At 38.2% G+C, this 24852-nt stretch overlaps 1 protein-coding gene and 1 pseudogene across 1 annotated transcript in view; both read right to left on the bottom strand.

Annotated features, from left to right (window-relative positions):
• Positions 1 to 4975: 4975 nt before the first annotated feature.
• Positions 4976 to 24852, bottom strand: part of LOC132476362 (C4b-binding protein alpha chain-like) — a 42952-nt gene continuing 23075 nt past the window's right edge. Inside the window, 7 exon segments of the mRNA XM_060078266.1 lie at positions 4976 to 5182; positions 5729 to 5904; positions 6927 to 7097; positions 14750 to 14938; positions 16041 to 16241; positions 17876 to 18058; positions 24502 to 24696. Of these exon segments, the coding sequence (XP_059934249.1) occupies positions 4976 to 5182; positions 5729 to 5904; positions 6927 to 7097; positions 14750 to 14938; positions 16041 to 16241; positions 17876 to 18058; positions 24502 to 24696 (1322 nt within the window).
• LOC132483170 (nicotinamide/nicotinic acid mononucleotide adenylyltransferase 1-like) lies at positions 12809 to 13608 on the bottom strand (annotated as a pseudogene).

Genomic DNA, 24852 nt, shown 5'->3' on the forward strand with positions numbered 1-24852 from the left:
AAACTTCCAGAGTAGGGGGGAGAAAATCAGGTCAGAAGTCAGGATGTCCTCTGACTTCTCAATAGCTGTACTGGAAGTAATAAGACAATGGAGAGATCCCTTTAAAATGAGAGGGAAAATTATTTTTAACCCAGCCTTCTACACACAGCCAAACTATCAATCAAGTGTGAAAATGAAGACAGTTTCAAACATGCCAAGACCCAAATTTTTACTTCCTATGCATCATTTCTCGGGCAGTTCCCAAAGGATGGGCTTTAGTAAAGTGAAAATTCAAGGAAGAGGAAAACATGGATCCACGAACCAGAGAAAGTAACAAAACTGAGTCTGCAGGTGTGAGAGCATCCACCATGTGCTGAAGTGTGTAGCAGACCATTAAGCATCCTGTCCATGTCACTAGGGCCCTACCACTTCAGCACAGTCTGGACAACTTCCAGATGCCAGTTCTGCTTCCTTTTGCCTAGGCTTTTCCAGAAGTATTTAAAGCCACTCTGATTTTCGCTTAGCAGGAAAAATGGATGTAAGTAACACCTCCCAGAAGCAGCTCTCAATTAACAACTGATGGAAGTTGGTATCAATACCCCAACTCCCTCACCTTTGGGTGATTATCCTGAGGTGTGAGTTCAACATCTTTACCAGTTTCCTCTGGTGTTAGGCTCCTGTAATCTTAACTGGCTTGATAACATACTTTTATTGGCTGTCTTTCCCTCCCTGTCTCACTGCCCTGCTCATCTCCTGGTGTTTCCTGCATCTTCCAAACAAACTACTTACACTTTAATTCTTGTTTCAGGGTCTGCTCCTGGTGGAACCTAAACTAAGGCCAAGTGGGAGAGTGGAGGGCTCTGAGAGAGGGTCTATTGGGATTAGAAGGGAGTTGATAAGCACCTGATGTCTCTGAACATTGGAACAATCTTGGTAGACTGAAAAACCTCTTGGAGCATTTAGGAGGAATTGGAAATAGGAAATGTAGAAAACTAAGCAAGCAAGCAGACAACTTCACTAAAAAGGGCACTATCAACTCAGGACAGAACAAAAGAAAGTTGTAAAGAGAGGAATATGCTCACAGAACACTACTTCATTTAGTTCAGTCACACAACGTGTAACTGAAATTGTGCAATAACTACACGGGGAGAAGGAAGAAATGCAGATGATTAAATTAGAAGATGATTGAATCTTTGTTTGTATTCAATAGACAAATGGACAATTCATTAAAAAGTAGAAAAAACAAGTTAGGTAAAAATATAGTGATAAATACCAGGAAAAAAAATGTTACAAGAAGTGACAGGGCTTCCCTGGTGGCGCAGTGGTTGGGAGTCCGCCTGCCGATGCAGGGGACACGGGTTCGTGCCCCGGTCCGGGAAGATCCCACATGCCGAGGAGCAGCTAAGCCCGTGAGCCATGGCCGCTGAGCCTGTGCGTCCGGAGCCTGTGCTCCACAACGGGAGAGGCCACAACAGTGAGAGGCCCGCGTAACGCAAAAAAAAAAAAAAAAGTTTCACTTGTAATGTGGTTTACAATTTATAATTTTATATAATTTATAATTTTATATAATTTATAGCTTTAATTTAAATTTATAATTATAATTTTATATAAAAATTAAAACTTTAAGTGTGAAATTTAAAATGAAAAAAGAAAAATGTAATGGAGTTGCACTGTTTATACCCACCTTTATTGTTTCAATATTTGTTTATGTGTACACGCATTTATTTTAGATATTTTGAGAGGCATTTAAATAAAAGAATAAAGTAAAGAATGGAGAAATAATTCATATCAGTGTGAATTATAGTCTCTGTACTCCTCCTTTATACTCACAGAGAATGGCAAGGAAGGAAACATAAAGGATTGACATTTAAAAACCTCAACTATTTCTGCTTTACAGCTAAAGAATGAAGCTTGAGGTAGAATTCTTTATCTGAGCACATAAATAATACCAAAATATAAGCATACTTAGCTATTCAATTCTAATCCACTAATAAAATGATGTGGAAGTAAGAATCAGATAGTAGAAATCTTAATTTCATTTATTAAAATGAGAAAAATTATTCTTTTCCAACCTATCCCAATATCCAAACCAATTTCTCTGTATCAGTAAAACATTCTTAAGCACAGCAACAAAAATCTACCAAGGATTTCTATGTATATAATATATTTAAAAACATCAACTATCTTTATCTAATAATCAGTGAACTCATTGGTGAGTACAATTGCAAGCAGTGTTCAATGATACTATACAGTATGAAATAGAAATTACGTTTTTATTCAATTGTAGAGAAGATATGTACTATAGTAAAAAAAAATGAAATAATGTGATATAAATAATAAATGATATAAATTATAATGAAATAGGAAATTAATTCAATCAGCACATAACAAAATAAAATAAATAAGCAAAGACATGGTTTTCAAGTTATTACAGTACTTAATGAATGAAGGCTTTTCTGAGTGAGGTTTGTTGGCAAAGGAGGGAGATGGGAGCATATAATCACTCCTGCTGGTGGGAGAAGATGAGTGAGAATTAGTAAAAGCCAGTGAGTGAAACAACAATTGCCAGATATTTATCCACATCTAATCCCAAGGAACTGGCCAGCGTCTTCTCCTCCAGTCCTCACTGATGCTGGAAGTAGAGAGAACCATTGCAGGAAGACACAGACATAAACAGAATGGACATCTCTTTGGGTTTCCTTTGCTTGCAATTATACAGCTCCTGCTAACATGAGACTATGCTGGCAACTCAATTTTTTTTCAAATAAATACATCTGCCCTACCGCCTCCTCATAAGGCAATGGCAGTTATTTTTACATATGTTCTAAACTTTAAATTTTTGGTATAAAATATCCAGGTCCCTTTTCTTCCTCTCACACAAACCCTCAATGAGCACCAAATTGAACAAGTTTCTCTCTTGCAGATTCTTCTAATAAAGCTTTCTTAAGCCTTCTCATCTCACTCACATTCCTAACAGAATATTCCACTTTCTTAGATCATATTTTTGATGATGAATGTGAAGATAATTATAATACACAAGGTATTTGGACAATGAGAGCAGATGATGATGCAATCCTATTCACAAAGTGTCTGAAGAACCCCTGAGGCTCATACTACATCCTCACATCCCAAACCAAAAAAAGGAGGAATAATATTTGTTACAGGGGATTGGTGAATTTTAACTGTTTTGTAGTCAGTGTGAGCAAATATCTGATTTGTTAGAATTCATATAACAAGAAATACCAGAATTGGAAAAGAGCCCAATGGAGGATGAAGAACTAAACTGCTCACTGTGAAAAAATGAAGGGAATTGTGTTAAGGGCTACAAAATCCAACTGTTGCAGGAGTCTAATAAAGGCAAATGAGAGATTTGAGTAGGGAAAAAAGCATAGAGTGGAACAACATGTCCACAGAGAAAAAGCAACTGGAGAAGACATCATCTGTGCTCTCCCCACATCCCTGCTCTGGAGGTTCCCACAAGCGTCCCCACAGAGCCATTGGCTACCCGTGTGTCTCTGCCTTGATGCCTTATTGCCGGCCCCACCGGCCCGCAGTGGGGTCAGATGTGATTGGGCGTCAGTGCTGCTAGAGCAAGTCTTTACCAATGAGAGGAGGTTACTGTTGAATAAATACCCCAGCTCATTCTCCTTAGAAAGACAACTTGGAATTGTGTTCCCCATGCTCCCAGAAGGCAGTCAGCATGACTGAGCTTCTGCTTGCAACAGCAATGACCTCTTGAGGCTGTCCTCACTCCCCCATCTTACTACCCAACTCAATCATAGTGCTTTCTGGGGCGCCTCCCAAGGAAAGTAGTTCCCCACTTGTCTCAGGAGAAACCCAAAATAAACATCAACCAAAAGAAATTCTGAGTAAAAGGACCAGACAAATGGCTTTTAAGACCATGGTTATGGTAACTCACTTAGCAGTATTTCTATATGAAGATGAATGAGCATATTATACATAGAGTGAAATACAGTATTGGAATTAAAAAATAGTGAATAAAAAAAGACCATGGACAGCTACCTTCTATATTAAGTAGGTTACTATAACAATTCAAACCTATCTAAGGTTTAGTGAAAGCCTGATACACACCCTTGTCTCATTGGAGTATATTTGGGGGAATTAAACTAAAGAGGTCACTGTTCCCCCATAGAGTTCTGTGTATAAAGGAGATAGAACAACCAAAGGAACTGAGATATGAATGAGAGAGAGATTTTAGAGGATGCAAGTGTTGGAGGAAGTCTCCGAACACCCCAAGACATAAATGTGATTAATATGGGGTTTCTCCTCATGTGGGGGGTAGTTGCTTGAGCCATTTTACTTTCTATTAAAGAAAATAAGGACCATATCAGAACAAGAACTTGGGAGCACAAAGGTGGCTGCCAGGTGGGCTTCCACTCATCAGGCTTTCAGAGTCTGTTCCTGAGGATGGAATCAGGAGATCAGACACAGACATGAATCCCCTTCTTACAAGCCAAAAGCCAAAAGGGAGCATTAGTGAGGCAGAGGTCAAGTGCATGGGGGTTTAGAAAAGGGCGTGACTGCTTCAAATGGGGGACAACAGACAAGCCTTTTGGGGTGTGTTGATGTTTAATCTAAATACTGAACACCTGAGTGACTTGTACATGTGAACTGTGGAGTAAAGGCAATCCAGGGAAATGTATCGGTGTGAACCCACGTTCATATGCCCAAGGTCCCTACAGTAAAATAAATATATCAACTTTATGTATGGGTTTTTTCATAGACCTCATTTCACAGAGTCCTAATGACCACGAAGACAAAATACTGTTGGATATGTAAATTTTTTAATTGATAAAATGTGTACTCTGTGTCCAGAAAAGCAAAAACATGAATCAGAAAATGATCAATAATTCTACAGTCTCAAAGCACTAAATATTAACCAATTATCCTTTCTAGATAATTATTACCACAATTGATGGTGTAAAAGAGATGGTAAGGGTGACTAACTGAAGTCATCCATATTGGATTTAAGGCATCAAGGCACATTTTCCTCCTCTTCGTGGGAAACATTACAGTGAACACTCTGAGTGGCTTGCTTTGCCTCATCTTTCTGAAGCTCCAGTTTTTGAATCTCCAGGTACAGCTTATACACCTCCAGGGCCAATCTCACCTCCTCTGGGGTTGGGAGACACTGCATGAGTTTCTTGCCTTTGACCACATGCTCACAGCCTTCAGGGTACTCCTAAAGGAGAAATATGTGATGAGTGTGCTTAAAAGGCTTCTCTTCCAATTGTTAGGGGGCATAGTTCATGCTGACAAAGGCAGGACTACAGATTCAGGACCAAGACCCACCCAGAACTGGTGGATGAGCAGGAAAACAAGAAAACACCTTGGACCCCACCATCGTCTTCCTCAGAGGACTATAACTCTGCTCTGAGACAGCCTTCCAGAAAGCCTCTGTGGGAACAGAGACTATTTCTGCTGACCATTCAGAAATGGGACAACAGTATACCATATCCCCTAGAAAAGTAAAGTTAAGGAGTCCGTACTCCCAGGTATCTGAGACCCTCCACTCCAAAGGGGCTCCGTTTTCCCTGTTCTCAAGTGAGAGCAGGAAAACTTGCCACTCTTTTCTGACCAGAGGGCTTCAAGGCAAAATTGAGAGTTCCTTTGCATGAATGAATCTTGACAAGTCAAATGTCACCTTTACTGGCAGGACAGTGCCTTGAGGAAGACACCCATTTTAGGGTTTGATAGATTGTAAACTTCCTTGAATTGTGCCACTTACCCACTCACACTTGGGCACCTCCGGGTACCATGTTCTGTTTTCTGAACAAGTGATACTTTGGGAACCAACCAAACCATAGCCAGAGTCACACTGGACAGTGACATTTTCAGGTTCAACATATCTATCCTTATCCACAGATAACCTTCCATGTTCTATCTCTGGTTTCAGACACAAAGCTGAAATGGAAACATAATTTTAAGCAATCTATAGATCTAAGAAAAAGATATGAGTCTACGGTACTAAGAATGAACTATATTGAAGTGCTGCTAATTGTTTTACCTTTTCTTTCATCTTAAGAACAAAAATAATTTTCATTAACATACTTATTGAGCATTGGCTACGTATTAGACTTGGGCTAGTACTTTATGTGATTATCTTATTTAAGTCTCACTATTTTATCTAGGAGAAAGTGAGATATAGAAAAGTTAAGTAACTTGCCCAAGGACATAACAATTTTAAATAGCATGACAGAATATAAAAAGGGCATGTGACCCCAAATCCTCATCTATCAAATCAACTATCTCTCATATCTTGATCCCTGTAAGATGCTGGATACAAAATTTTCCAACTCGCCTATTATCCTCCTGTGTGCAATGGAGACAATGGTGGCAAATAATCCCTGCAGTTGTTGATGACAAAGTGATATTAAACTTGTGTGCATGTAACCATCAGACCCGATCTTGACCCCTCTTGCCCCCACACAGCTGGCACACTAGGAGTCCCCCACCCACAACATGCCTACATCCTGGGCTAGTGGTGCCCTGCACTGGCTCTGATGGAAATACCTGTGACCTCACCACGATGCTTGCAATTATCCCATGGGAGTCGACATTCATGCTAGACCAACTTTCCATGACAATTTTGCTATGGGCCACAACTACACTCAGATAAGATGTACCACCCGTAGAATATTTCTGGAAGTATACAAGAAACAAAGAATAGGGGCTGCCTCACAGAGGCTGAATTTTGCACCTGGGAGAAAGAAGTAGGGGAGATTAATGTTTCTGTTGTGCCCTCTGTACTTTCTGCTTTGGGTACCATCAGAATATAGTAAGTATTTTAAATACATCAAATTGAATCAAATATTTTTTTTGCTGCCTCTGGCAGAGAAGAAACTGTGCTCTCAAGCCTTTCAGGACAGCCGCCCCCCCCCCCCCCCCGCCCCACCCAACAAAGCTGAAGAGGGAGCTGGAGTTACCTTTACATTGAGGGGCTGCAGGTGACCAGCCTGAAGAAGTGCAGGAGAGTTTGTTCCTTCCAACCAGGGTGTACCCTTCATCACATTCATAGGTAGCAGCACCACTTATAAATCCAAGGAATAAATTTAGTTTATGATGTCCGTGGGCAATGACAGGAGGAGAATTGCAATCTTGATGGGAGACATAAAAGTCAAAGAGGGTCAGCGTGTCGAATGCTTATATCAACACTTCCCAGAATCTGTGTGGTTGGTAGGAGGCTTCCCTCTGTCCTTCTCTCTTCTCTGCCCATCTGCTCACAGAGCCAAACCCAGGACCTATGCTGCCCTTCTGTAGGCCTGAGGCTGGGGAACCTTAGAAAGGCTCCAATGGAATGACAAGCACTTAAGATTTGTTTCATTTTATTGACAATTCACTAAACTTGACACTATTTAGGAGCCATTTTGGCATGAAGGCTGAATTCGGCCCGAAGTCTCATGGTACTAGTGGTGCACTCCACTGATTTCAGGCTAAATGCAGAGATGTACACCTGAGAGAGACTGTAAAGATGCGAAGCAAATCCATAATCTCTGACTCATTGCTCCAATCAAACCTGTCCATCCAAACCCCCAAGAATATACTTACTGTCTTCTAAAATGTTTTATAAAAGAGCTCATAGAAAGAATAAAAAAGGTGGCTTGCAGGTTGGAATAATAGACGTGGCATGGTGCTGAGTACCTCTTTGAAAGGGAATGCTGTCAGGATCCACAAACAGTGCGTGAGAAATTTAAATCAAACAGGCCATCAGGAAAGTCAGGTACAATATTAAACGGACAGGCTATAGTATCTACAAGTACTATCCTAAGATGCCTCCTTGAGGCATAGAAAACATGATGCTGACAACGAGATTCAAATGCTGGAGTTGCCATGGCACGTGGTAGAAAGAGAGATTAAGTGACTCAGAAAAGAGAGCATGCTGGAGTGGATGTACCACACACATGCTGGAAACCCCTCCAAATGATTATGTTCCCCGGGAAAGCCTGGACGATACAGGTACCAAGGTCAGAAGGAATATCCTAACAAGAAGAGCACCCATATCAAAGGCCAGGGCTGATGATGTGAAGAACATTAAAGAACAAGTTTCACTCTTAGCAATTGGAGTCTGAGAGGTGCTTATATGCTTCAGAAGCTAAGTAAATGTAATCATCATAATGAGTGGCAAGCTAGAGAGACAACCAGAGGTGCCTAAGAGTTAGGAATATGGTTAATAGAACATGGCATTCATAAGGGTGAAAATAGACGAGCAGCCAACCAGATACTACTCAGTTTGTACCATCGAAAGAAATTAAGGATGGATGATCAGGAGGCTGTTGGCATTTGGTTCAATAAAAAGTTACAATCCCTTGTTCAGTTTCTGGACCTGTGCCAGTTGTCAGGTCTGGAGATCATCGACTAAAGAAAAAAGACAGTTTCCAGAAGTAAAGATACTACAACACCTTGGGAAGTATACACAGTAATGAGTGCCCCAGTCTTCTAAGAGGACCTATGTCTATTTACATAGGTAACTGTGCACAGGTGAGAGGTGCACAGTAATCCAAGGATTATTGAGCATAGAGCTTGTGTTGACATGGATACCTGGAAACATCATGGCCCCCCTATTAAGCCATTTGGTGGCCTTTTCCATTATCTTTGAAAGTATAAACAGGATAGACAAAATGGGTCATTGGTACAACCTCCACATTGGTCCTTGGCCTATGGGGTTAGAGCTGTCTAATCCAAGAAGGCCAAGGACAAGACATTGATACTACTTATACCCTCCCCCTGGAGGCAAAGAAGGTAAGTTTTTTAAAATATCATGTACCAAAGGGTAGGGAAGAAGGAGGAATTTGTGCCACTCTTAAAGAACTAAAGATGCAGGAGGGGTCATCATATCCCCATGTACTTCACCAGTCTGTCTACTACAAAACTCAGGATTCTGGAGAATTCCAGTAGACTACTGAAAACCCAACAGCATTTTAGCCCCTATTGCAGCCACTGTACCAGATGTGGTATCTTTGCTAGAGCAGATTAATATGTCTTCGAGTACGTGAGGCCACTGATTCAGCAGAGACCTTCTTTTCCACCCCAGAAAAGAGGGTCACAAACAGTTTGCATACACATGGAAGGTTCAAGATCAAATATCTGCATTTTAAGACCTTGGCTATGATAACTCACCTGTCCCTGTCATAATAGAGTCTGAAGATATCATGACCATGTGGACATCCACAGAATATCATATTGATACAGAACATCAATGGCATCATGTTAATTCTACTGAATAAGCAAGAAGTAGATGGCATGATGATGTTCCAGAATATGGAAGGTAGAGAAGGAAGAAAAGAAGTAAGCTCAGAAAGGCAGGTTCACTAGATGTGGGCAGGTTTTATACTGTAGGTAAAGGCATATGGACTAGAAGAAAGAGAAGAAAAAAGAATTTTTAAAAATAAATAAATAAATAAAAAGAAATAAAAGGTAATAATTGAACTGTCTAGCTTATCTTTTAGATGTGGGCTATTTTCATTGCTTCAGAAAAAAGAAGGAAACCAGGAAGTTCAAAAGAATGGGAACAAACAGTGGGGGAAAAAGAGAAAGTTGGACTGAGGGGGCAGTATTTTTTAACAAACTTATCCACACTAAAAATCATTCAGGGTATATGAACTTTTTTACCTAATGTGGGGTTTTTTTTGTTTGTTTTGTTTCATTTTTCCAACTGAATGAGGCTGTAGTAAAGGACTTTCACTGCACGTTCATTTGTTGCGTTCAAAGTATACAAACAATGTTAAGGGTTAAAAAGTACAACGCATAAAAAACATCAGCATCAAACAAAACACCAGCTTTACACATTTCCTAAATTCTAAATTTACATTATAAAAGCAAATTATGAAAAAGGCATGGGAGGGAGTAAACAATGGCATACTTCCTCTTTCTCAATGGAAGTCACAACAGTTACTACTATTTATCACCCTGTGAAGTTCATTGTTCTAATTTCCATTATCCAAAGAGGGAGCCCGTCCTTAAGGATACTCAAAACCCTGTTATGCTGTGGTATTAGCAGCACCCTTGATACTGGGACAAAAGCCAAGCAGTTTGTTCTATGTTCAAATTGTTGATCCATAAACAGCACAATAATAGGGTCATTTCACTATTACCAGGTTTCCTGGGAGGGTGCCCACATGCCTCAACCAGTGGGTTCCGAGATCAATATACTCACAGCTGATCAGGGTATAGGAACTTCTAGGTAAAAAGGCAGAATAAGAGATTCTAGCATTGGAGCCTTTCTGCAGTTCACACACACTTCAGATGAACTAAGAGTCGATTTCCAAGAGAAGGAATCAAACTTAAATTTGATCATTTCATCTGCTTCTAGATTGTTCTTTAGTACTGCTCCAACTCTTAACCTCCAAAAAGCTATGGGAAGAATGACACTCATCTCTAAGATCTGATTTTCTATCCTTTCATTCATTTAGCAGATAGAGACTGAAACCTACTGGGTGCCGGGCTTTTCACCCCCTCCCTGTCTTTAAGAAGTCAGCAATTGGCTTTAGTGAGAATATGTCAAGAGCTATAGAATTTGCACCAGCTTTATTTAACATTCCCCTTTTTAAAACTGTGGATTCAGGGCTTCCCTGGTGGCGCAGTGGTTGGGAGTCTGCCTGCCAATGCAGGGAACACAGGTTTGTGCCCTGTTCAGGGAAGATCCCACATGCCGCGGAGCGGCTGGGCCCCTGGGCCATGGCCGCTTGGCCTGCGTGTCCGGAGCCTGTGCTCCGCAACGGGAGAGGCCGCAGCGGTGAGAGGCCCGCATACCGCAAAAACAAACAAACAAACAAAACACTGTGGATTCAGATCTGACTATACGACTGCACAGTTATAAGTTTTTTTTTTTCTTCTGCATGAAATTGAGCAGGACCCTGTAGGGCTCCTGGGTATAGAAGCCTTTCTGTACCCCATTTCTTGTAGGGAACAGACCTTCAATCTCCATGACCTTCCCTGAGTTCCAAAGGGCAGATTGGAACAGGTGCTAATCCGAGAAGGGAAGGGATGCAAAGACAAGGGAGTGGCAGCCTTCCTCAGGGTCCTGGTCTGCCTCATGGCATACACATAACAATGTCCTTAAACTCTTTAAGATGTCAGCATTCTTAATACCAGAGAAAGACCACCTGAGGCTACATTAAAGGAACCTGAGAAACTCATCAAGATTACCTGAGACCAGATTAGAGGAGTGGAGGCCCTGCACACACCCTAATTTTATCAGCAAACCCACCCTTGAACCATTGCTATAAAACTCCTCATCAAATCCTCCTGGGTTGGGACACACAATTTTGAGAGGTACGAGTCTGCTGTGCCCCCCTTTGCCTGGCAAAGCAATAAAGCTATTCTTTTCTCCAAGATTCTATTTGACACTGGTACACAGAGGCTGAGCTTTCGGCATCATGCAGAGTTATAAGTCCTTCAACTAGAATGGTGTAGATATGGAATACAAATTGCAAAAAGGGAAATTATTCTATTTTCATTAGAAATTTAACCATAGTCCTATTTCTATCACAGAATGATTTTCATGAACTATAAAACTGGTCTATAAAAAGCTATTTCTGGTCTTTTTGCTTTACCCATTGATAAAACTTTCACAAAATTTTAATCAGTAGCAAACCATATAGCAAGCTTGTGTTTTTAACATGAAGCTGTGAATTTAATTATTATTTGAGAATTCTACTTTGTGAAAGTCTGTACAAAAGAACAAGGAGAGAAAAGTATAAGAAAACAGACCCTTTTTCTGCTTAAATTCACAAATGGCAGATTTACAGTGGGTTGGGATAGAAACAGTGGGCTTTATAAGAACTCAGAGTTTTAGAATGAGATCACAGAGTTCTTCCACAATCCATTCATCAGTGCCAAAAAACCTGAGCTGAAGAAACTGCTAGGCTGACCCAGTGTGGCATTTTTAATGATTATTAAGCTATCAGTAAAGGCTAAGAGCATTCATACTTCATAAAATTCTTGAATGAGATCTCTCATTCTCTGCTCCAGGTAGCATGATGTCATCTCTGAAGCTGTTCCTGAAGATAAAAAGATGACAGATGGCCAGGGCTAGAACATGAGCCACAGTGGGATGTTAAGAGAATGTATATTGTTATACAGAGTAAGGCAGAGGCTCACTGCTTCTGCTGGGCATCAGAAACACCTGGGTACCTTTCTAAGCATTCAAGGGCTTGGACCCGTCTCCCTGCATCCAAAGGTGATGCTCCAGTGTGTCTGCAGTGTGTCTTGGCAAAGCTTAATTTGTCTTGAGATATATGCCAGAAAGAACGAATTATTGACATAAGGTTTCTGCCAGGCACATTCACATCCTGTTTTTTCCATAGCTGGAGAAGAGATGACTAGTCAGTGGTGCAGTTTGCAAGATCACTACTATAATAATTACTTCTTTAGCCACTCTGGATGAAGACTGCCCAGAAATAGGCATGCATAAACTGTTAGTTCTCTTCATGACTAAAGTTAGGATTTTAAATGAACTCTTGCTTTTCACACTTCGTTTCTCTTATGTAGTAAAGCCAAGATGCCCTTTTTGACTTACTTTTGTAGTTAGTTTGATTGAATGGTCTTCTGGTTTTAGTGTTGCTAACCTCTTGTTTTACAGATAAAGGGATTTGTACATTCTTAAAAAACAAACAAAAGACCATATTGAAACCATACATCTTGGCAACTTCTGATAAAAAGATAAACCTGATTTTAATTTACCACTGTTTCTTACCAAACTGTTAAGCTTTTGTTTATGAAAAGGGATCACAATTCCTTTCCCTAGTTACTAACCAGGGTGTTTCAAATTCCTAAAAGGGAAGTCCAAGATATCATGTTGTAGAATTTCTTATGAGTTAACTTCTGCAGTGCTTTCATGCAAATGAGCCAGGATAATCCCAACATTCCTCTCCACTCCCAGAGCTACATAATTATGCTTTCAGTATATTCTTGGACAAGATCTGGTATCAAATAGCAAATGCTCTGGTACCAAGCAGTGAAGGGCTGGCCAGATCTTGTTGTTCTGATGCTTCCATATCACATGAGATTCATCGATGAATTTCTGAACATCTTTTCCAGCCCAAGTAATATATATGAGCCTGTAGTCTCCTGCAACTTTGGTGATATCCTCACTCTTCCAGAGATTGGCAACACCAAAGGACTCCAATAAATCTGCCCCACATAGCAACTTTACCTTGGGCACAACATTTGTTTCTGGCTCTAAGGATTTTTTTTTTTTTTTTTTACTAAAATCTTGTCTTTGTTCAGTCCACTTCCTCTTCTATCCAGGCCTTTCCAGCATAGGTGAGTCCTGCTGTTGATCACAGCTACTAGCTGCCAGGGTCTCTTGATGGTGTCTTAGCACCTTAGCAGTCTATCCAATAGTTCTGAAGACTTTTCCATGTATCACCTTTCACCCATTTTGAGTTCTTAGTGGCAAGTTCTGGCATAACTCAGTGATGGGGAGAGATGAGTCTTTTCTTCTTATATGTATCACCAATAGGAGAAATTATGCCTTTGACAATTCTAATTTTCCTCTTCCATTCATGCAGTCCTTGGCCAGCTCAAACAACCCGAAGTGCATGTTGATTATAGGATTAAAAAACCACAAGCAAGGAGAAGCACTTCTGTCTTCTCTGAATATTCCATGTTAAGAGTTTGAAGTTGTTGATCTAAAAGGAAAGCTCCGACACCTTCCTTGTTTTTACAAAGGAAATTCTGCAAATCTGAGGCGTTTTGCAAGGTAGGCTATTGGAACCATTCCAACTTGTTTGTCAACAGTCTTCTCTAAGCTGGGCTGTAGCAGTGGTTTCACATCTGAACTGTTACTCTGTTCCCAAGGCTAGAGGCAAATTTACTGAAGTTTTTTTCATTTCACAGAGAGACTGAAAGAATGAAAACTTTCTGCTCCACACTTGAATATGACCTTGCCTCAGGGACTGTTGTATTTGACCCTCACAGACTCAACCATCTTGGAACCCGTATGCTTGACACAAAAAAGCGTCCTGGGCTGATTCTCCTAGAGACCAGTTTCTCAGGGGCTCCAGGTGAGGGCTTACCATGTCCTCAGGACCAACCAGCCCATGTCTCTTTTACCTAATTTGAAACCTTCCCTTAATAATCTCCATCATTTTGAATGTTCATACCAGCATTATTTACAGTAGCCAAGATACAGAAGCAACCTAAGTGTCAATCAACAGATGAGTGGAAAAAGATGTGTATCTATATCTATGTTATATATATATATATATATATATATATATATATATATATATGAATATTAATCAGGCATAAAAAGGAATGAGGTTTTGCCATTTGCAACAACCTGGATGGACCTGGAGAGTAGTATGCTTAGTGAAATAAGTCAAACAGAGAAAGACAAATACTCTATGTTATCACTTATATGTGGAATCTAAAAAATAAAATGAATGAATATAACAAAACAAACAGATTCACAAATATAGAGAACAAACTAGTGGTTGTCAGTGGGGGGAAGGAAGTTAGGAGGGGCAAGATAGGGGTAGGGGATTAAAAGGTACAAACTACTATGTATAAAATAAATAAGCTACAAGGATATATAGTACAACACAGGGAATATAGCCAATTTTTATAAGTGGAACATAACCTTCCAACATTGTGAATCACTATGCTGTATGCCTGACTTATATAATATTGTACATCAACTACACTTTAATTAAAAAATAACAACTACACTTTAATTAAAAAATAACAATCTCCATCATTTTGATGTGAAAAACTTCTAAAATAACATGCTTCCATAAGCTCTTACCTGGGTAACATTCTGGTGTTTTGGGACTCCACGTGCCATCTGCTGTGCATCTAGCCTGAGATGTATATTTATTATGACATGTATATGAAACCTCATCTCCATAGAAATAGGTACAGCTATTGTCAATGCCGCTTTTTCTCGGTTGAGTGATTCTGCCATTGTTCAGTTCTGGTGTTGGGCAACAAACCTCTAAAAAAAAGAAGGCTAATGGCTAGTAAAATCACCAAGAGGAGGCTCCTATGGCTAAAAGTCTAATTTCTACCTTTAGAAGATCTCACCACTGAAGAGAGATTGGGAAAGCAGAGGCACTTTAAGTCTGCTCTCCCTGGCCCTGATTTGCTAAAGTACTCCAACTCATTTGTTTCCAATTCAGTTGTTTCCAATACTTTGTTATTTAAGTGGTGGCAATAATTTTTACTAAATTTTTACTAAATATATTTTAATTTAGTGATAGAAATCTTTCATTCTATGTCCTCAAAATAAGTCTGAATGACTGCAATAGAACTTTAAGTCCTAATGTGAAATGACTAATCTTTCAATAAGTGGATTACTATTTTTCATTATTTGTGCATTTCACATATTTTTCAAATTCCAGTCTACAGAATAAAGTTCCCTGTATCCTGGGCCTCAGTGTCTTTACCTCTAAAATGGCAAGAGTCTGATAGATGTGTAGAAAAATGCATGTTGTCAATTCCATTGAGGCCCATAAAATTGCATCCATATATCTTTCAGCCCCTCACTTACTCCCAAGTGAGACTAGAGAAGGTCTCCTTTCTATCCTACTGAGGCAAAAGCACTGGGTCAGGGGTCAGAGTCTGTCTTCTAGAGGCAGGTCTTTCAGCCCACAGTCTCATAGCTCAAGAGACATGAGACACAAGTCACCTTGCAGCTGCTTGAGTTCATGACTGTTTCACAGACTTTCCTTCTGTCAAGCACCCCATAGTCTACATTGGGGAGGAAAGGGCTGTGACGTAGGTCTGACTTGGGCGGTGGTGGAGCTGTATTCTCCATTCTACCTTTACCAGTAATGAAGCTCATACTTAATCTTCATAACATTTGACTTCTGTGTTTTGTCTCATTTGATTCTGAACCAGGATAAGATTATAATTTCTCAGCTCCTCAAGCTCCAAAACCTTTATGGTCCTTTCTGGCAATAATTGTTCACTATTGTGTTCAATTAGTATAATTATAAATTTATGTTGAGGAAAAAAATTATATTCATTTAAGATGGAAAATCCTAGCACATACTGGATATTTAATATACAAAAAGATTTAAAAAAAAGAAACTCACTCTCACATTGTATGTATGGGGTCCACTCCAAATTTCTCTGACAAGTCACAGTCATGGGCCCATCTGCCTTGGGTTTATAGCCAGAAAGGCAGAAGTACCTCAGTACAGTCCCAATATCATACACTTCCTCTTCTGTTGGCTTCAGGTAGCCATATTGTCCCCAGATGGCATGAGGGATGTATGGTAAGCCAGCACAGCCATCTGCCCATAAAGGAAGAACAAAGGAAAAGGACACTGTTACTAGGGATGCAACAGTGATCAATGAGCCTGTCCTATCAAAGGGTGTCATGTGCTCATTCAGCCAGGAACCAGCCTGCCATAGCTGATGAATCAGCCACACCAGAAAACACACATGGACATGTACCCAAATGTGCAAGGCACCAGAGAGGTTCTTACTAAAGGCACTAACAAGTGGTTTCTGTGTGTTGTGCCAACTATTCAAAATATGAATTCTTCTTCCTCTTCATTTTACTTCAGAAAGTTTAGTATCTGAATTGAAGCATTGGGCTTGCTAGGTGGATATGACTGGAGAAATGTTGCAGACAAATAAATCTAACTCTCTTGTTTCCTGGCTGATAGGAGAAAATAAACAAGAGTCATTCCCCTTATCCAGATGGCACCAGAAACTTTATCATTTAAAGGTTTGGCAAGAACAAACCAAGCACGAAGTGCCTTCTGAGCCTAAACCTTGTAACTTGTCCTTTTAACTCTTTGCTGATGCTACTGGTTCACAATATGGAAATGTAATAGAAACATCTGTCAAGTTGGATGTTTATTTTTATCTTCAAGGGTAAGGGTCTTTTTTAAGTTTTATTAAGACACAAGTCACATAACATAAAATTCACCCATTTAAAATACACTATCCAATGGTTTTTACTATATCCACAGAGTTGTGCAACCATCACCCCTATCCAATTTTAGGATATTTTTATCAACCCAAAAAGAAACTGTGTACTCATTAGGAGTCACCTCCTAGTCTTGCCTCCTCCCAGGCCCTGGAAACCACTAAAATTCTTTCTCTCTCAATGGATTTGCCTATTCTGGACATTTCAAATAACCTCTGTGAATGGATTTCTCCTCCTTAAAATGAGGATAATAATAGTGCCCACAATTCTGGACAGAATTCATTGAATTAATTCTTGTTATGTACTTAGACTAGCACCAAGTTATCACTGTTATCATTAAGATAATTTTTAACAGGGAACTCTACTTAATGCACTGTGGTGACCTGAATGGAAGGGAAGTCCAAAAGGGAGAGGATATATATACATGTATGGCTAATTCATTTTGCTCTGCAGTAGAAACTAACACAAGACTGTAAAGCAACTGTACTCCAATAAAAATTAATTTTAAAAAAAGATAATTTTTAGTGATCCACATGAGTTTATAATTTCAGAGTTTGAGAATCATAGTTAGTCCATACAATACTTTTGTGCAAGTTAGAAAAAGGCATTTTTCCCTCAGGACACTTTACTGTATATCTTTTAAAACAATCACCATAATATAATGATTTTTGCTAGAACAAAGCAATTTTCTATCAACTGCAAGAAAATTATTGAAATAAACATACTAATCCACAATGTCTACAATGCTACATCTCTCTTTAGGGTTGTAGTGTGCACAACTGCATGTGGCAGCCTTTTGTGATGTTATATGGCCTTGCACAGTGTACTGTAATCATTCTTTTTTCCAACAAGAAAAAAATAGAGGGATTGATCTAAATTTAAATTTTTACTGTGATTCAAATGGGCTTAGGCATATAAGTATGTTCCCATCAATATTTCTGGATATCTTTAGATGCCAGACATTGAAACTCTTTCATGGCCCATACTTACTGAGTTCACAAATGGGAGGAGGAGGATGCCAGCTGTTATCAGCTCCACAATGGATTAAGTTGTTGCCCTTGAGACGATAACCTTTATCACAGTCAAATACAATAGACTGTTTATAAGTATAGATGGGTCCAAATCCAGAGATTATTTTTCCATCTTTAACCACTGGCTGAGGACAAGTGATTTCTAAAAACTCAAAAGAAAAGACAAATGGGTTATATATGTATATATATATATATATATATATATATATATATATATATCCTGTCAGTCCTGCCACTTTAATTCCTCTAGGATTCCTCAATTTCTCTCCAGGCCCACTGCCATGGCAACAGTTGAAGGAGCTTCACTACTTAGCAAGATATTTGCAATAGGTACCTATAGGTTAAGTTTTGTCCCAATTCAAATTTTTGTCCATTCTGCAGCCAGAGTTATCTTTCTAACATTCAGCACATTTTGGTTAAAGCCTTTCAATGCCTGCCTTTCACCTTCATTCTGAACTCATGAGAATTCTTCAGGCATTTTAAACAGTTTGCAGTATCATGCTTGCTTATCCCCAATTTGACTGTGTCCTGTGCTGAGTCAGAATAGTAAGTAATACTGTGTGGGTGCTTAGTAGCAAAGGAAGATGCCTTAGATTAGCAAACTAACAATGCCACAGTATTTCTTCTTGCTCAATTACTGTTTGCTTTGTCCTGTTGAACTTCCAGTGTTTAATAGGTTTTCCTTGCTCTGTAGGCATACGTGGTTGACATGAAAAGTGCTAACCAGTATTTCCAGTTCTGCTTCCTGCACAGACAAAAGGTGATATTCCTCAGTTCCCTTAGGATGAGTAGCATCTACACATTATTAGTTTTGGATAAAAGGCTGAAATGCAAAATGATATGTGGTCATTTCCAGGAAAAAAGCTCTTAAAGCCAGGGGACAATTTGATTTTCTCTCTTCCTCTACTAAAGAGATTGTGAAAGCACATTTTGATATCATAAGATTGAAGCAATCTGGATTGCTGAGATGGTTGCTAAACTAACACCTAAACTATAGCTGCCCTAGAGAGTTTCCTGGACATGCAGCAAAATCAATATGAATGAGAATCAACTTTTACTTTGCTGCTGGGACACGCTTACCCCAAGCCCATACCCATTCCAGCTCCAGCCATCCCCCCAGGATGGTTCTTGGGCAGAGCACCCTGGGACCCCCTCCCACATGCACCCATTCCAGCTCCAACTGTAGCACAAAGGCAGACCCAATGCAGTGAGTGCCAGGGTCCCCCAGCCCATGCTCATTCTGTTTTGCCTAATTCATAGACACAAACAAGGAAAGTCAAACAAAATGAAGAGACAGAGGAATATGTTCCCAGTGAAGGAATAAAATAAAACCCTATTTTTAAAAACCCTAGTGAAACAGAGATAAGTAATTTACCCAATAAAGAGTAAAAAATAATAATTATAAAGATGCTCACTGAACTCAGGAGAAGAGCGAAGGAACACAGAGAGAACTTTAACACAGAGTTAAAAAAATATTTAAAAGAACCAATTAGAGCTGAAGAGTACAATGAATAAAATAAAATACACTAGAAGGAATCAATAGCAGGTTAGGTGGTACAGAAGGATGGATAAGTGATCTGAAAGACAGAATAGTAGAAATCACCCAATCAGAACAACAAAAAGAAAAAAATAATTAATGAGGCTAGTTTAAGATGCATCTAGTGTAACATCAAGGAAACTAACATTTTCATTAATGGAGAATAGAGAAGATAAAGGGAGAGAAAATTTGTTTGAAGAAATAGTGGCTAAAAATTTCTCTAACCTGGGGAAGGAAACAGATGTCCAGGTCCAGGAAGTACATAGAGCCCCAAGCAAGATAAACCAAAAGAGATCCACACCAAGACATTATCATAATTAAAATGGCAAAAGTTAAAGATAAAGAATTTTAAAGACAGCAAGAGAAAAACAACGTGTCATGTACAAGAGAACCCCTCATAAGTTTACCAGATAATTTTTTAGCAGAAATTCTGCAGGCCAGAAGGGAGTGGCAAGATGTATTTAAGGTGCTGAAAGGAAAAAAACTTACAACCAAGAATAGTTTACCCAGCAAGGGAATCACAATTGAAGGAGAGATAAAGAGTTTTACAGACAAGTAAAAACAAGAGGAGTTCATCACCACTAAACCAGGCTTACAAGAAATGTTAAAGGGTCTTTTGTAAGTAGAAAAGAAAAGGTCATAACTAGAAATAAGAAAATATATGAAAGAAAAAAATCTCACTGGTAAAGGCAAATACATAGTAAAGGCAGTGGATCTGCCACTTAAAATAGTAGTGTAAAAGGTAAAAGACAAACGTAGCAAAATCAACTATAACTCTAATAAGTAGTTTAAGGGATAAACAAAATAAAAAGTTGTAAACTCTAATGTGAAAAATGTAGAATGGGGGGGCAGTAACAATGTAGTGCTCTTAGAATTCATTTGAACTTAAGTGACGGTCAATTTAAAATAAACAGATATATATCAGTTTATTTTATATATATATATATATATATATATATATATATATATATATATATATATAGACATCATGGTAACAACAAACCAGAAACCTGCAATAGTTATGCAAAAATTAAAGAGAAAGGAACCCAAACACGTAACACTAGAGAAAATCATCAAACCACAAGGGAAAAGACTAAGACAAGAAGAAAGGAACAAAAAAGAACTACCAAAACAAAACAGAAAACAATTAACAAAATAGCAGCAAGTACATTCATATCAATAATCACTTTAAATGTAAATGGACTAAATGGACCAATTAAAAGACATAGGTGGCTGAATGGATAAAAAAATTTTAAAAGGCCCTTTTATATACTGCCTAAAATAGTTTCACTCTAGAGCTAAACATACACAGACTGAAGGTGAAGGGATGGAAAAAGATACTCCATGCAAATGAAAACAAGAGGAAAGCTGGGATAGCAATACTCATATCAGAACAAAGAGACTTTAAAACAAATAATATAACAAAAGACAAAGTAGGACATTACTTAATAATAAAGGGTCAATCTAAGAAGAGGATAAAACATTTAGAGATATCAATGCACCCAACATAGAAACACCTAAATACAATATATTAAACAAATGTTCACAAGCACAAAGGGAGAAATTGACAGTAACACAATAACAGTGGGGGATTTTAATCTCCCACTTGCATCAATGGATAGACCATCAAGACAGAACATTAATAAGGAAATATTGACCTTAAATGACATATTAGATCAGATAGTTTTAATAGATATATATAAAACATTCTATCTAAAAACTGCAGAATACACATTCTCAAGTGCATATAGAACATTCTCCAGAATAGATCACATATTTGGCCACAATGCAAGTTTCCATAAATTTAAGAAGATTGAGTTCTCTTTTCCAAGCACAATGATATGAAATTAGCAGTCAATTATAAGAAGAAAAAATGGAAAAATATAAACATGTGGAGGCTAAACAACCTGATACTAAACAACCAATCAGTCAATGAAGAAAGCAAAAAGAAAATCAAAAAATACATTGAGAGAAATAAAAATAGAAACACAACTTTCCAAAATCTATGGGTTGCAGCAAAAGCAGTTATAAGAGGGAAGTTCATAGCAATATAGGTCTACATCAAGAAACAAGAATAGGGGTTTCCCTGGTGGCTCAGTGGTTGAGAGTACGCCTGCCAATGCAGGGGACACGGGTTCATGCCCCAGTCCGGGAAGATCCCACATGCCGCAGAGTGGCTAAGCCCATGAGCCATGGCCGCTGAGCCTGCGCATCTGGAGCCTGTGCTCCACAACGGGAGAGGCCACAACAGTGAGAGGCCCGCGTACTGCAAAAAAAAGAAAGAAAGAAAGAAAGAAAGAAACAAGAATAATCTGAAATAAATGATCAAACTTTACACCCTAAAGACCCAAAAGAATTAGAAGAAAAAACAAACCCTAAAATTAGTAGGAGAAATGAAATAATAAAAATCACAGTGAAAGTAAATAAAATAATGACTAAAAAAATAGGAAAAAGCAATGAAACTGAGTGCTGGTTCTTTGAAATGCTAAACAAAATTGATAAATCTTTACCCAGTTTCCTCAGAAAAAGAAGAGAGATGGCTCAAACAAACTCAGAAGTAAAAGAGAAGTTACAACTGATATCACAGGCCATATATGACAAACCCATAGCTAATATCAAAATCAATCATTAAAAGATGAAAGCTTTTTCTCAAAGATCAAGAATAAGACAAGGATGCCCCCTCTCACTACTTTTATTAACCATAGTATTGGAAGTCCCAGCCACAGCAATCAGACAAGAAAAAGAAATAAAAGGAATCCAAATTGGAAGGGAAGAAGTAAAACTGTCACTATTTGCCAGTGCCATGATACTATACATAGAAAACCTAAAGACTCCACAAAAAAAACTGTCAGAATTAAGAGATGCATTCATTAATGTTGCAGGATACAAATTTAATATACAGAAATTTGTTTAATTTCTATACACTAATAGCAGACTATCAGAAAGAGAAATTAAGAAAACAATCCCATTTACAACTGCATCAAAATGAATAAAATATTTAGGACTAAATTTAACCAAGGAAGTGAAAGCCTGTACTCTGAAAACTACAAGACATTGATAAAATATATTGAAGACAACACCAGAAAATGGAAACATATAATGTGTTCATAGATTGGAAGAATTAATATTGTTAAAATGTCCATACTACCCAAAGCAATCTACAGATTTAATGCAATCCCTATCAAAATACCCATGGCATTTATCACAGAACTAGAAGAAATAATCCTAAAATCTGTATGGAACTACAAAAGACCTCAAATAGCCAAAGCAATCTTGATAAAGAAGAACAAAGCAAGAGTTATCATGTTCACTGATTTGAAACTATACTGTAAAATTTTAGTAATCAAAACAGTATGGTACTGGAACAAAAACAGACACACAGATCAATGGAACAAAACAGAGAGCCCAGAAATAAACCCTTATATGGTCAATTATTCTAGGATAAAGGAGGCAAGAGCATACAGTGGGGAAAAGACAGACTCTTCAGTAAATAGTGTTGGGAAAACTGGACAGCTACATGCAAAAGAATGGAACTAGACCACTTTTTTACACCATATACAAAAATAACTTCAAAATGGATTAAATATTTAAATGTAATACCTGAAACTATAAAACTCCTAGAAGAAAACATAGTCAGTGACCTCTTTAACATCAGAGTTATCAGTATTTTTTTAGTTGGATCTGTCTCCTCAGGCATGGGCAACAAAAGCAAAAAAAAAAAAGGACTGCATCAAACCAAAAAGCTTTCACACAGCAAATGAAACCAACAGCAAAACAAAAACACAACCTACTGAATGGGAGAAGATATTTGAAAATGATATGTCTAATAAGGGGTTAATGTCTAAAATCCATAAAGAACTCATACAAATCAATACAAAAAATCTGATTAAAAAATGGACAGAGGACATGAATAGACATTTTTTTCAAAGAAGACATACAGATAGCCAACAGGCACATTAAAAGATGTTCAACATCACTAATCACCAGGGAAATGCAAATCAAAACCACAATGAGATACCACCTCACATGTGTCACAATGGCTATTATCAAAAAGACAAGAAATAAAAACTGTTGCCAAGGATGTGGATATAGAAAGAACACTTGTGCACCATTGATGGGAATGTAAATTGGTATAGTCACTATGGAAAACAGTATGGAGTGTCCTCAAAAAATTAAAAATAGGACTACCATACAATCCAGGAATTCCATTCTTTACTATTTATCTGGAGAAAACAAAAACACTAGTTTGAAAAGATATGTGTGACCCCAATGTTCATTGAAGCATTATTTACAATAGCCAAGATATGGAAGCAACCATAGTGTCCATCAGTAGATGTATGGATGAAGAAGATGTGCCATATATATATATATATATACCATAAAAAAAGAATAAAATCTTGCCATTTGCAATAACATGGATGGACTTAGAGGGTATTAGGCTAAGTGAAATTTCAGGCAGAGAAAGACAAATAGATGATTTCAATTATGTGTGGAATCTAAAACAAAACAAACAGTAAACAGAAACAGACTAATAGATACAGAGAACAAATCGGTGGTCACCACAAGGAAGGGAAGTGGCAGGGGGGAAGGGGGTGCAGAGCAAAATAGATGAAGGGAATTAAGGGGTACAAACTTTCAGCTATAAAATAAATACATCTCATGATGTAACATACAGCATAAAGAATATAGTCAATAATATTGTAATAGTGTAAGGTGACAGATGGTAACCAGATTTGTGGTGATCATTTTGTACTGTATAAAAATATCAAATCACCATGTAGTATACCTGAAACTAATATAATATTGTGAGTCAATTATATTGATACTTTAATTTAAAAAAAACTTTTACTTCACAAAGCCAATGAGATATCAGTGTTATTTATTACCACATACTGGTACCTCATGAATAAGCATCAGTTTACCAAAAAAATGACTGCATCATTGCAATAATTAGTTTGACTTTGAATCATTTCACTTCCCCCAATATATTTATCTTCCTTTTTCTTTTAAACAAAAAATTCAAACCAAAATTCACCATTATGACTTACTTTTACAAGTAGGAGGGCTTGGATTCCAGACACCTATTGTCTTATTTTCCAGTCTGCAAGAAATGGAGGCTGTGCCTAACATTGAGAAGTCAGGGTCACAGCTGTAGGTGACAGAAGAGCCATAAGTGTAGAAGTCTTCATCTCCACCATTGTGCTTCCCATTGCTGATGGCTGGAGGAGGCTCACACTTGGCAACTGAGATGAGTGAGTGAAGAGGAAGAAATAATTAGGGAAAGCATCCTTACAAATCTAACATTCATGATGCAAATTCTAATGAAGGGTATAAGAAGCAGCAAAGATGCACAGGAGTTTTATTACATAACATGGTTTAGGTTTAGAGGCAAGTCAAAA

The sequence above is a fragment of the Mesoplodon densirostris genome, chromosome 2 (genome assembly GCF_025265405.1).
Source record: "Mesoplodon densirostris isolate mMesDen1 chromosome 2, mMesDen1 primary haplotype, whole genome shotgun sequence".
Lineage (NCBI taxonomy): Eukaryota > Metazoa > Chordata > Mammalia > Artiodactyla > Ziphiidae > Mesoplodon > Mesoplodon densirostris.